General features: G+C 42.0%; 1 protein-coding gene across 3 annotated transcripts in view; it reads right to left on the bottom strand.

Annotated features, from left to right (window-relative positions):
* Positions 1-14,520, bottom strand: part of DDX46 (DEAD-box helicase 46) — a 1,330,317-nt gene that overhangs the window by 504,246 nt on the left and 811,551 nt on the right. For all 3 annotated transcript variants that reach the window (XM_069652574.1, XM_069652572.1, XM_069652573.1), the window contains exon 14: positions 7,138-7,302. In XM_069652574.1, coding sequence (XP_069508675.1) covers positions 7,138-7,302 — 165 coding nt within the window. The remainder of the gene's footprint in view (positions 1-7,137; positions 7,303-14,520) is intronic.

Here is a 14,520-nt window from a genome sequence, read left to right as displayed (position 1 = left end):
TATGGAGTCTATGTTTGGGGGTCGCTACGACACCCGTGTCACTGCACGGAGGGTGCTGTGTAACATGTGAATAAAGATGGTTCCTATGGGGTCCATATTTTGTGATCCGAGTTTGGTGTTATTGGTCAACAGGTCAGTGATGTCTTCCTTGAAGGATGAAATGTGACATGGAGGCGGATAGATGAGATGCATAAGGATCGTTTGAGAGGGTGAGAGGGGGATCTTGACTGTTAATAGATCCGTTGAGGAGAGACTAGCAGATGAGGTGGCTCTAAGGCCTAAGGTCGTTTTAGCAATGATTGCTACTCCACCCACCTTTGCCAGTTTCTCTGTCTTTCCTTATTATTGAGAAGCCATCTGGAATGGCTAGGGATAGTGCAGCCAGGTCTCAGTAATGGCCAGGAAGTGCAGGTCATTGTTGGAGATGAGGTCTGCAATGTCTAGGGCATGAGCGACTAGAGAGCGAGCGTTGATGAGTGCACTTCTGATAGTTGGGCATGAGAGATGGTTTACCTGCGGCTGGGAGGATGGTGGTGGCGTGCTAGGAGAATTGGGTGCTTTAGAGGTTTTGTCATGGATAGGGATTTCAGGTGCTTTGGCGTTCATGTTAGACTAGCAATTTCAGGTGCTGAGCAAGGAATTACGCTGTCAGGTATACGTTTTGGTGGCGGGGCTAGGAGTAGGTCTCTCCTAGGCGGTGTCCTACGGTGGAGGATCAGTGAGCATAGTCTCAGGTTTCTAATTTTTACTGGAAATGGAATCCATGGTGTGGGCGGTAAGGCAAATCCATTCAGTGGGACTAGGAGAAGGGTTTGGCTAGGAGTCCATGTTGTGGTTGATACAGTCTGTTGACTATGTATAGCTGGGGTGTTTGCTGCCGGGGTGGTGGATGTAGGGAGGAAGTAGGAGGGGGCGATTGTACTCACAAGAGGGAGGATGGTTGCCATAGTTAGGGTTGCTCTACGAACGGCGGTCATGTGGGCGAGGGCGTTCCAGTGATGAGTTTATGGGTAGGGTGCCGGTGGGCCAGGAGTGCTAGTATGGGATTTAGGCACTAGGGCAATTTGGCGATAGTGTAGTAGGCTGATTCAGCTTAAAAAGACGTGGTCATGTTCAGCACAGATGCAGTAGGCAAGTTCAACTTAGGTGCAATGGGCAAGTTAAACACAGATGCAATAGGCTAGTTCAGCTGAGGTGCAGTGGGCAGGTTAAACACAATGCAGTAGGCTAGTTCGACTAAGGTGCAATGGGCAGGTTAAACACAAATGCAATAGGCTAGTTCAACTTAGGTGCAGTGGGCAGGTTAAACACAATGCAGTAGGCTAGTTCGACTAAGGTGCAATGGGCAGGTTAAACACAAATGCAATAGGCTAGTTCAACTTAGGTGCAGTGGACAAGATGAGACAAGCTAGTTCAGCATTTCAATGCATTGTGCTAGATGCAGAGGTATACAGTAGGCAGGATCAATGATCCGGCACTGATTCACTAGAAAAGACATATATAAGCAGGTAAGGTTGCTCAGCGTAAGTTACCAATAAGAATCTTGAATACAACATATACCAATAAGAATCATGAATAGATCAATCCAGCAAGATGAAAAGGCTGCCACAATGGGCAGTAGTGACAAGGTATTTCAACTCCGAGGCATGGCTATTGAGTGAGCGACATCTTAGTTGCCTTGGCACTAGAAGCAGCAGCGAATGTATTTTCGTGTTATAAGCAAATATGACAGTGTCAAGCGATTGGTGCCTAAAGATGGATTGTCGTAGTGTATTAGGTCACCTCAGGTTGGAAGTGTTCTAGGAATAGGGAGTGGGGAGTGGGGGTTTGTGGCCGTGGGGTAATTACAGCAGACTGTAGGTGTAGGGAACGTAGCAGGAGAGGTGGTGATGGGGCTTACCCTGTCAGCGGAGGTGACCGCTTGTCGCTGCAGCGAACAGCGTCAAACGGGAGCCTTTTTTAACAGCCTTCTTCAGAGGCCGGCTTCCGCAGAAGACTCACCAGATGCGTTCCAGCCTTAAGCCTGGGGGAATGGTATGGGGAAACTCCCATCCACACGAATCACCCACTCAGCCTCACATGATTCACACAAGACTTAAGGTATTACCCAAGCCAACACAGTAACTCAGCAGAAAAGAAGAGCTTCAGTGTGGATGCCTTCAGGATACAGAAGTACAGGAACCGGTCCTTGGGTTCTTGGTCTGGGGACTGAAGAAATAGACTGTGAAGGAAAACTGGTGGAAGTCATGATTGGGGGGAGGCTTCCAACAAAGGATTCTTTGCAGCTTCTTGCAGCTCTGGATTTGGCGCCCTTTTAAAGATACCGGATGACAAATTAATATCGCTGGTCATATTCTCTTCACTCACTCGGTCCTGCACTCGGGTGAGGGGACTTCTGGGATTCGAATCATGTCTCTGGAGGTCCAGCAGGAGTCCACCAAAGTTTTGGTCGAAATCGGGCTTCAGGAGGTGTAGTGTGTGTTTTTCTAAAGTCCAACTGGTGTGGGACTTCATAAGACGTATCTCTTGGTAATAGGGATCAAACTCTTAATATTGGCCTTTACTACACAAGTCAGTAGAGTGGCTGAGCAGTCAGGCTCATCTTGGGAGGGGTAATGTGAGCTGTAGAGCAGTACACGGAAATCAGTAAACACAGAGATGCAAGTAAACACTCACTTAAAGGTATATTGAAACATTTATATATACACAAAAGGCACACAAGCAAGTCTAAAATGATGCAACTAACAACATTAATTGTGAAATGGAATCAAGTTATATAAGAAACAATGCAGGTGTCACTTTTTCTATGCTTTACATATCCAGCACACAGAGTGACACCAATTAAGGTCAGCATCAGCACTTATGTATGTATTTATTGTTTGCTTGTTAGTGCTTATACAGGAAAAACATTTGGTTTCAAAGCACCCACAAGCAGCAGGGAGGGAAGAGGGGATAGCAGTACAATTAAAAAAAAAACAGAGGGGGAAGGGAAGGCTGAATCTACTATGCTTTGTGAGTATTCAGAACGTGCAAGTACAAGAAGGAAGAGGGCAGTGGGGTAGGTGCTGTGGTGTCCGTTCGAGGGTGAGCCAAAGATGAAGTGCAAGGTATGGTAAGTGCTAAGCGGCCAGGACCGGCGATGGGTGGAAAGTGTGAATCGCCAGTGTAGAGGGTGTGCCGAGGCAAGTGCCGAGGAAGACAGATGCTGGGGAGATTGAGGATGAATGGTCAGAGGCCCAGAGGATGCATAAGGGTCCAGGACACCAATCACAGCAACTGGTGTATGAGCAGAGGAAGGAAGGAAGGAAGGAAGAGAGAAAGGAGTCTTGATGTACTTTCGGAAATTCAGACGGTCTTGTTCAAGACGCAGAGGGAGTGGGGGGCTATTCCAGAGGAGGGATCCAGCTGAGGAAAGCAAGCGGCCTCCTGCTCTGTTTAGTAAAATTCTTTACACAGAGTTGGTGCCAGAGGAGCGTAATGGTCTGGAAGGAGAGTATTTGGTAAGAGTTGCAGATAGTGTGGCCCCCCCCTGGCACCAGACAGCCTTTTGGATGATGCAGACGAATTTTAATTTGATCTGTGCAGCAACCGGGAGCAAGTGGATGCTTTTTAGGGCAGGAGCGATGCAGTCCCTGGGCTTAAGCCCATCTCACATTCACAAAATTGAGATGGGAGGGGAACGTTACAGAGTTAGGTAGAACACACTTTAGCAACTGTTAACAAGTATACTCTCCTAAAGGGATATAGGCAGTCTGTTTCCTAACAATAACATAGTTCACAATTAAAACCTATGGAGGAACCAGCACTGCCAAAGCCAGTAGGATCAAAAAGATGGACTTTTTTCGAAACCAGTAGAGCCAAAGTCAAATGGACAGTTCCAGTTCTGATGAAGATCTTCAGAGGAAAAGTTAATTAACCAGTCAGTGGTTCTTGAAGAAACCCAGGCGCTCAAGGGGAGCCTACCTGATAGTGCACAAGCAGTAAGGCCTGCACAAGGAGTTGAGTTCAACCCTCAGTTGAAGGAAATAGCACTTCCCAAGCCAGGAAGCACCGAAAATGGCACAAGGTAATTACAACCCAAGCCCCACAGTACCTTGAAAGTGTAGTTGGCTTCCTTCTAGGTACTGCGTTGCAGGCCCGGATTCCTGCTCCTTGGTCGTGGTGACGAAAGGGGGGGACCTCTGGCAGGCTTCAGAGGCAGCACTCGGGAGAAGGGGCCAGCAGCAATACATTCAGCTCACTCCAGCAGTTATTTGTGGTTTTGGCGCCTTTTTCCTAGCGCCAAGAAGAAACAAATATCGCTGGTCGGATTCTGCTCGATTACTAGGTCCGGAACTCGTTTGGTGAATAGTTCCTGCCTCTGGAGGTCCACACGGATGCCTGCAAGGTTTCAGCCGGATTCGATCTTCGGAAGACAATGCACTCAATGATGATGATCCAGGTACCCCGGGTATTGGGATTCTGCAGCCCAGGAAGGTCACAACAAGTTGGGGGACGGCCCAAAAGGAAGGTGGTTTTGAGGCGAATATGTCCCACCATCCTAAGGGAGGAAGTCGTCCTTGGCGGATCTACCCTGTCGATGTGAAAACAGAGTCAGCACAACTGCAAGTCTTCACTGATGCTTTCGCGGTACTGGGCGTTGCTGCTGGCATCCCCGTTAGTATTCTACTTCGAATTTCTTGTTCCAGTGGCTGACTGAACGCAGTCCAAAAATCCTTGCCTTTTATATGGGATCCCGTTCATTCACAGTCATGGAGCCTGGGGGGGAGGGGGAAGAGGGTTGGCTGTCCTCCAGAACAGCCAGCCATCCAGTTAGAACTGGTTTCTGCCAGGCATACCTACAGAAAAAAGGACAGTGAAGTTTCAAGCTGCTGCCTCACTTCCTGCCTTCCCAGACATACTGGAGCCTTGGCGTGCTTCAGGACTGAACCCTGCGCCAAAGGCAACACTCACAAAGGACATAAATCTATTCTAAAGGATAGAGCAAAGGTCCAGGAGGAACTGACAAATGAAAAATGGCTAAAAAAGAAGATTGGGTTCATTTTGAAAAAATGGTCACCCATGGGTGCTGTACTGCAGCTGAGAAATCAGCCTGCTAGTACCCTGCAAAAAAGGCAGTAAAAGGTAACCAATGCCACCAGACATTTAAGTTAGTCAGTGTAACAAAAAGTTACATGAGGAATGCAATAAGGAGTTAGTATGTAACCCTCCCCACACCTCACATAAGGTGGTGTGTGCGGGACCCACAAAAGAAAAGTTAAGATAAACGTCATCTTACTATTCTTGGAAACTTTAGTTCTCAAAAGAAAATGTATTTAAACATAAAGAGAAGTCCAAGGGACTTTTTTCAGTGACACTGCACCTAGGCTGCTGGGTGTCACAAAGCAAAAAGCAGATGCCTGTATTAAGTATATGGAGTTTACCACACTCCATACAACAGTATACATAAAAATCCCAGTCAGAGAAATAGAAAGGGTGAGTGGTAAAATGTTCCACTCATTCAGGAGATTAAAATAAAAAAAAAGTCCAGAGTCCAGCAAAAGTGCTGGGGGTCTCTCGTTAAAAGGGAATAAGCACAGCACCTGAAAATGTTCCTAACAGAAGACCATGCACTGCGCTCAGGCTCGGGGTGCCCTGGTATTGGCATTTTGCAGCCCAGCAACGTCACAGCATGTTGAGGGGTGGTTTGTTTTACATGTATTTTCAAGACTAGTGGATCTCACCTGCCTCTGTGTAGGGGTTGTTGCATTCAGGACCTCCAGGTTGCTTCGAAGGAAGGGTTACACTTCAGGCTCCGGTTACACAGCAGGCTCTCCAGTCGCTGGAAATGGTTACAGCCGTTGTTTCTTCATCTTCCTCTTTGGATTTGCTTCCAACGGTCGATTTGTCAGCAGCTTCAAGGATCAGAGTATTTATCAGGAACTACAGCACAATTTCTGCAAACTCTCCCTGCAGTTTACAGAAAAGGGAGGTTTGGCTGTCCAATCAGGGCAGCCAGCCCCCCCCAGTAGGAACTGGTTCCTTTGAGGCAATGTGAAAGACAAAGGGCTGCAGAGTTTTGGACTCCTCCCTCGGTTCCTGCCTTCTCAGACACTCTGGAGCCTCGGCGAGGAATACAAAGGATTCCTGCTGAAGACAAAACCTCAACCAAGAGCTTTTCCACCTAGAATGGCAGAAGACGAACTAGGATACAAGCAAACGAGAAATGGTGAAAAACAAAGGAGCCCATCAATCTCGCAGAATAGTGACACTCCTGTGCATTACAAAGGCTGATTTTGACAGCCTGTGAGTAATAAGGACTAAACGTCATAAAAGTAGTTTCACTGCCACAGGCCATTCAAGTAAACTTGCAACTGTAACACAAATGTTACTAGGAAAATAAGAAAGGAGATACATTGTACCTCCCCACCCCCGTCCCTCAGCACTACACATAAGGTTGGGTGTGCTAGCTCACTAAAATAAATGTAAAGGGGATGGGAATCCCACTTCACTTCTTCTGAACAGTAGTTCACCCAAGAGATAAGAGAAATTAACATGGGGAGCCCACAGGGGCAACCCAGCCTAAGCCCACAAGTTATAGGGAACTATACATCCAAACACAAACTATGGAGAGACAAAAATGTCACCCATAAAAAGAGTAACAGCCTAGGTGAGAGGGGAAAAAGTTTCCCACGCACCTAAAGACAAGGTAAAATAATTACCAAGTGCAAACAAAATGTTCAGGGTTGACAATTCAGAAATATTAATCATAAATATGAAAATGTTATCATGGTGTCGGCTAGGGATAAAGTGCCCAAACAATGGAAGAATTAGTTTGAAGTGTATGAAACAATTTGGTCTGCTGGTAATAAATATAAAATAGACCTCAGTATTTTCTGACAGTCAGGAGTGCTATTTCTGTATAGATTTTGGTAACTTCATGATAAGATTATCCATCCCTTAACCTTCCCTCCCATCAGTTCCCACCCTTTTTTCTGCTGTAATCATGGAGTTGCTCCGTTTCTATCAATGTACTTCCCATCTTTGTAAATCTGAATGGAATAAGGGTTTTCATTTCTGTGATTAATGGTATTAATTGTGGACGTGCGTAATAAAACCCATAAATACAATTTGAAAAAAAAAATTGAAAAAACATACCACTTCCTGCACGACATCAGAGCAAACTACACTTCTTCCTCCAACAAGTACTTCAATAGGTTTATTTAATATCCGCCGTGCTAAAGCCTCCATTGCTCTGGGGAAGGTTGCAGAAAACATGACTGTCTGGCGGTCTGGTCTTATGTTGTCAACAATTCGCATGACCTGTTGGACAAATCATCATGCACCAGTGTAAATATAAATTAGTTACAATCCTTCAACTATTAAATCACCAAAGGACATTACAAATGATTGTACATTTTCGAAAATAACATTTTCTAGATCATGATACCATGCAAAAAAAAAATCACCTTATTAAACTGAATAATTATCTATTTAAAGAATCTTAAAACATTTGTAAAGGAAACAAAAAATGGTACAAGAGTTTGACTTGGTTGTTCAGAATGTTGCAATAAAGCCACTAATTAAAAAATAAAAAAACTGTGCAGGTAAAACATGGATAATAATCCAACTCTATATATTGGAGTTTTGATGGATGTACATGAAACTAGCAGAGTGTCTCCAACAGCAATCTACTTTAAGTCTCAGAAGACAATGGAAAAGCATGCACACAATCCGTACCTCAATTTTTACAGGGCAAATGGGTGGTTCAAAGAACTAGAAGGACATACTGTCAAAAGGGGATGGAGCGAGTGAACATTTGTTCTTACATTTACACCCACCCCACTTTTCCCGATACAATTGTGGTCAGAACACATCATAAAAGCACCATTAATGGGCCTGCCCACCGAGGGGCCCTTTGTCAATAGCCAATGAAACAACTGAAACGAATAATTTGTCAAACACATTACTTTCGCCTTTCACCTGAAGAACTGGATAGAGCAGTTTAAAAACAAATTGTTCTGAAGATTTTTGCATATCCTCTGGCGAGGCAGAAGAGCATTTTACACAATAGAAACGACCAGACTCTTAAAGACCACCACACTGGTTTATAGCAAAATATACACTTATTACAAGGTCACACACAATATCTACGCGATTACAATAAGTAGTAATGTTCAACAGAACACAAAGAGGGTAGTGTAGTTAAAAAAACAATGTTCAATAAAGACCTAACCCACTTTTAAACCTAAAATGAAAGCCCATTACTAGGTAGGAGAACCTATACATAGAGAGATGGTAGAGAAGGAAACCCCAGAAAATAAAACCACGCACCTTCCTCACATTAAGGACCTTCCGACGTGGCAATTTGTAACATGTTTCCTCCTACACACTAGCACACAAGTAATATAGCCAATACATGTGCACAATACACAGCTATATTGTCCCTAGAGAGGAAGTGGAGGCACATTGTGTCCAATAAAACCAGGAGAGCTATCAAAGTTCAGGATACACTTTAGGCTCACACTACTCTGGCCAGTAAGCGCACATTATATTCCAAGGATGGAAACATATATAGAAGGAATGATGCATTCAAAGTGTAATACACAGATTCAAAAATGCATACTAAATCAGGGGAGTTGCTAAAAATCCAAGTCTTGGTGGAAAACTCCAGATGCCCTAGGAGAAGCCAGGGGCAAAATGGCACTGTTCAAATAAATACCTTAAAATGTCACTTTGAAGGAGTTCAGAGGTGGTAAAAATGCTGCATAAGAAACAGGATAAAGACTTGCGTGGTGAAAAGGGACGCAAGTCCCAGTTGTACCCCACAGGTGCAGATAAGGAAGCCACTTACAGTAGGAGATGTGAGAGGAGATCCTAATAGTAGAAGAGTTACAGCAGCGGGTTCAAGTTCCAGGAAGAAAGAAATCACAGCAGTATTTAGGGCAATGTAAACAAATGGCAAAATGGAGTTGAAGGAGGTTTGCCGAATCAAAAGACCACAAACCCCGGGGCTCTCCTAGAGCTATCTTGAATAACCCACCAACCTAGGGCCCAGAAGTATACACTCACGGTTCCTGAAAATATACTGGGAAGTGGTGTCCCACAACCCTTCTGGACGACAGTAGCTTCCAACCCAAAGGCGCATAACTAAGGTGGCAAAACGGCCCGAGACGGTCCCAGCACAACGATCCCAGCCCATCCGAGGTGTTGGATCAGGGGGAAGACTACAAGAGTCCAGGAAGCGTGTGCAGCATCCTCAGAATCTTTTTTTAAAATGTATTATTTATAAATTGATTTAGTTGATACAATCAACTTTTTCAATTATTCGTAACACATAAGATCTCAAAATCAATAATTACATAGTTACATTAATAAAAGAAATGATTCAAATTATATAATGGCAACACAAGGCAACTCATTACGTTAAATATATCTCTTGTAGTGTTTCCAGAACAATGTGATTAAACACATTTCTTAAAATCGTCAGTTAAAACAATGAGTATACATAAAATGTGGCCATCGGCATAGATAGAACCATAAGTCAACCTAAGATGAAAGTCAGCACTAGACACACAGTTTGAGTTCCAAGTTCAAATGTTGAAAAAATTCACTGTCAATGATCAGTGAACTTTTAGATGCATTAAAAACTTCATTCCAAATTTGATCTCTAGTTAAAAAGGTCTCTACTTAAAATGCTTAAAAAAACACATTTCTCTTAATTCAACCAATTTCACGCATTCAGTGATTAGATGGTTAAGTAGATTCATGTTTATCAACAATGTTACAAAATCTACATATAGTGCTGAATGCTTTGTATTTAGAATACTATGCAATTTTGATTTTAGTTGATAGTAGGTTCAATCTAAAGCGCAGAAATGTGTCAGCATATGATCTGTCAGGGAATATTTGGATATTATTTGGTATATCATTCAGTGCTTTGATTAAAAAGCTCCACATTTATGGGCTGAATATAATAGGCATTTTTCCCTTGTAAGAATCCAGTCATATCTATGTAGCTTGAGTTTCGCCTTATGGGGGAACGCCAAAAGTTCATCAAGTGAGATATCCGCTGCTCGAAGTATGTCTTCACAAGCTTTCTTCCATTTGGAGAGTACAGATAATGTTACACTTTCTATCAAGTTTTTGACAGCTGGAAATACATTTCCTGAAGCATCTGAAGACAATAGTATTTTTCTGTATAGTGATATCATGGCCCAGAAGCTACTATATTCAAAGAAATCAAACCAAGTTCATAGCAAATTAGAGCTATCGGGAAACTTGTTGGGACTGGTAAGATGGTTTTCCAGTAAATACCTTCAAACTGGTCCCATTTAACAGGTTTAGATATCATTTTGGGCTGGCTACCGTAAGTAATTATAGGAATGACCTTCTGTAAGTAAAACATTTGCTGGTAACAGGGAAAAGGTGCCATATTTTCTTTGTAAGGCATTTGCCTGTGTTGCCAATACCCTCATTCTTACAGTGAGCTCTTCTTTATATGGCTTATTAGAAGAATCTGACTTAATGTTCACTCTTAGGTATTTGTAATGAGTTATTTTAGCAAGTGGGTTTTTATATAAAACCCAGTTAAATTTGGACACAGCATTCTTGACCGAATGATGGAATATTAGCATGTTAGATTTCTTAGTGTTAATTTCTAGATTATTGACCTCAGCAAAGCTCGATAGCGCAGTGGGCTTTCTCTGTAGGCCAATAGGAGCTCTATCAAAAAGGACTAGATCGTCTGCATACAATAAATACGGTATGTGGTGCATGCCAAGGCGAGAAGGAGTGAGCATCTTTTAAAACCTTAAAAAAATCACTAAAATAAAAATTAAAAAGTATTGACGCAAACGGACAGCCCTGTTTCAAACCTGAATTAGTTCCGATTGAATTAGAGAAGAGACCATCCGAGGAAAGTTTAATTTTAATACATGTATTAGGATAAAACTGAAATATTAGATAGTATATATAATAAGGGCAGTTGACATTTAATAATTTCTACCATAAAATAGACCGAGATAGAATCAAAAGCTTGTTTAAAATCAATTAAAGCTAGATAAACTGGCTGTTATTTTGTATTGCTTGATATTTGATGGCAGAAATTATAAGATTTACTGCGGTGCCAAACCCGGATTGATGAATGTCTGTTAGCTCTTCTTCCTTAAGCCATTTAGTAAAATCCTGTATTAATAATCTAGCTAAAATCTTGCCAGGAGCGTCTAAAGTGCAATGGGGCGATAATTAGCTGGATTTATTCGGTCACCCATTTTAAAAACTGGAATTATGATCGCTTCCTGGCAAGATGGTGGCATTTTCTTTAATTTGATGACTTTTGGAAAATAGAGTTAAGGAGTTCAGCCATGCCTCAGGATTAGCTTTAAGAATGGCATTAGTTAGCATATCCAGGCCAGGTGCTCTTGAAGTTCTCAGTTTCTTGATTATTATTATTATAATATCCAAGATGTCAAATTTAAAGCCAGATAGATATGAAGGAGGTTCACTGCTTGGATTAGTTTGTACTTCAGAAGACTTCGTAAGTAGTTTCTGATAATGATTTGTCCATGTGAGTTCATCTACACTATTTAGTTATGTAGATCCGTGGGCATTTGCCGGGGTTTTATTTATTACCTTCCATATTTACCCTGTCGTTTTAGTTAATAGAGCTTTGATCATTAATTCAGCATCATTTTGTTTATGAGCAGCAAATACCTGTTTGATTCTATTTCTATATTTGGTTTTTAATTTGTTGCTCATTTGTTCCTGGAGGCAATAATCGTATTGTTCGGCACAATTCTCTTTTCATATTGTATACTTCTAGATTCCAAAAATGTTTATGGACAAAAATTGGTTTAGTGTGGTGAATGTTAGTTTGTATTATCATTTGAATAAAATCAATATAAAATACCTTTATGGTACAATGTGTTTTCTAGCAGGTGAAGTAACCATCGAACTTAGACTAGGTGATGATCACTTGCCATAGTAGCAATGATTTGGAACGCCGCTATGAACTTATTTGTTCTATTAGAAATAAAAACACTAATATTGAATAAGAGTTGCCTCTAAACCAAGTCAACCGTGGAGGCACGTCATTAGCCAAGGTGCCATTTAACATTGAAAATTGCCTTATTTTCATCAAAGTTAGCCACTTGGCTGCTCTAGAATTGCTAGCAGCATTGGATAACTGGCATAAATTCATGTTAAAATCGCCCAAAATTATTGTGTTAACAATATTAGGATCCAGTAAGGTTTGGTCCAAGAGTTGTTCGATTTTATCCATGAATTGAGCTGTCGGTGAGGCCGGGTCCAATAGATGTTTATTACCATCGTCTTTGGAAAGAAGGGATGACTGCTATTAGAAGTTTGTATGATAGCAGGTAGAATCCTGGAATCAAGACTCGTCCATGGCTCAATGATCAATTGTGAATCATATCTTGTGGCTATTAAAAGACCAGCCACCGGTCTGCCTTTAGCGGCTTTAGAAGCAGATATTGTCACCACTTGGTGATCAGGCCAGATGGGAGGAGTCACCATCCATGTTTCCTGGAGTACAACTAGATTGTATTTATTAAGCAATGTAGGTCTAGATGTAGGTAAATGTGAAACACTGAGTGTTCGATGAGATCATGGAGCACTCGTGCTGATCCAGAGTGTGTGGCTAATACTTTTTTTATTCATCATCTCTGGCATGTGCTACCCAAGTCCATTTGGATTTTTAAGCCTGGGGCATATTTAGAGGGGCTGTATTACAATTACAACAGGTGAGACTTCCTACATTCTAATTAGCTTGTTTTAGAGAATGATTCAGCTGATGAGGCTCTTGTATCAGAGCTTTCAGAGGGATGGCTTCAATGAAGAGACCCTTTTCTAGAAGCAAATGTCTTTGTTGCCAAACATAATTTTTAATTATTAGAGAGGATATCTTCAACAATATCTTGATGAGCTGGAATTGGAAAAGATACCCCATTAATATCCGACGAGTTAATGTGTTTTAATTGTGGAATGGCATGAAATATTGTCAGCAGCGTTTCCCTGTTTGAGAAGGGATCTGAGTAAACTATCAATCATTGTAAATCTTAGAGTTTCATCTTTTAGGTTCTCCAATAACGGATCTTTCATCATTTTTCCTGTGGGCTTAGTACCCCTTCTGCTGCATTAGCCAATGCTACCGCAGGTTCCTTTGTAAAAATTACTTTATCAGGAATTCCCAGTTAGCCCCGTTTCTTAACACAGGTGATTCGTATTTAGAAGGGGTGCCTTTGGGAAATGGAGCTCTTCTAACAAGTTTTTTCCGATTTTTCTCAAGTCATAAATGACTTGGTATCATGATCTAAATTGACACAGAAGGTTGGGCTTCGTATGGGGGGGATTTGCCCGATCTTGGTGAAGACTATGATGGATAGTTTCTAATATCGATATATTATTATTTGAATAGACTCAGATTCATAAGCTCTTCTGTGGTAATAGGGTTATTCATTATTTCAGAGTCTTAACTTCCCATTTCCATTTACACAAGGTACAGTAACGTTAGATGTCTTACCTTTGAATGACTCCACATCTAAAGTGAGAGGGCAGGAACCAATACTGAGGACTTCAGGACTCGCTGGTTTGTCATCCAAAAGACTAGGCGCAGATTGAGGTTCAGCAATTGAAATATTGACTACAAATTTTTTGGTTTTAGATTTACATTTTTTGTTCTTTTTTGTTATAGCTTGATTTTTAGATTTTTTGGTCTTCATCAAATTCAGATGTTCCCTTTCTATTCCTCTTACTTTTCCTTCTCTTGTTCTGCGATGGACGGTAGAATAGATCATATAGAGGGACATCTGCCTTAGGTTGCTCCAGGCCATTAGAGTCAACTGTTATGGGTAAAATATTTGTCTCAATAGGAGTTAAAGGTGATCCAGCAGCCTTTGTATTAGAGTCCGAGTCCTCAGGTAGGGTTTCCGTCCCACCTGGTGAGATGTCATTAGAGGTAGGCATTACAATCATTGGGGGTACAAAACAATTAGAGGGCTCTAGACCTGTTTTTAATATAGACAAAAGTTCAAGGCAAGCCAGTCTACTTTTTTAGTGAGAGTCTTGGGTTGATGCTCTCAAGTCTAGAAGCTCAAATAATTTGGTTAGGGTAAAGATAGTTGTGTTAATAGCAGTGAGATCAGTTTCTAGGGCTGGGTTAGTTATCGAAGGGAAGCCAAAGGAAGGACGTGGAATAGGTTTGCCAAAGAAAGTGCTGCAGAGACCCCAGACTCAGGAGAAGAAATGATGTCATTGGGGCAGTCTGTAGGAAAGAGATCAGGGGAATTAAGACAGTCTCGATTCCCTGTGGTCAATAACAGTGGCATTTTTGTCAGATTTAGAGGAAGATGGCTCGATCGAAGTTGTCAAGGCTTGGGTAGAATGAGCCCCAGGAGACGGCAATTTTGGCGCCCTTATTTTCTCCCGAGCTATAAAATTAGCGACATTGGTGTTGGCTTAAGCCGCGTTACGTGGTCTGTTTAGGACATGGGAGTAAAGAAAATTCGGGGGCGGCAAGCC

This window comes from Ambystoma mexicanum, chromosome 3p (assembly GCF_040938575.1).
Source record: "Ambystoma mexicanum isolate Mex_15411 chromosome 3p, UKY_AmexF1_1, whole genome shotgun sequence".
NCBI lineage: Eukaryota > Metazoa > Chordata > Amphibia > Caudata > Ambystomatidae > Ambystoma > Ambystoma mexicanum.
Note: the sequence above shows the minus strand (reverse complement) of the source record. Positions and strands in the feature narration are given on the sequence as shown.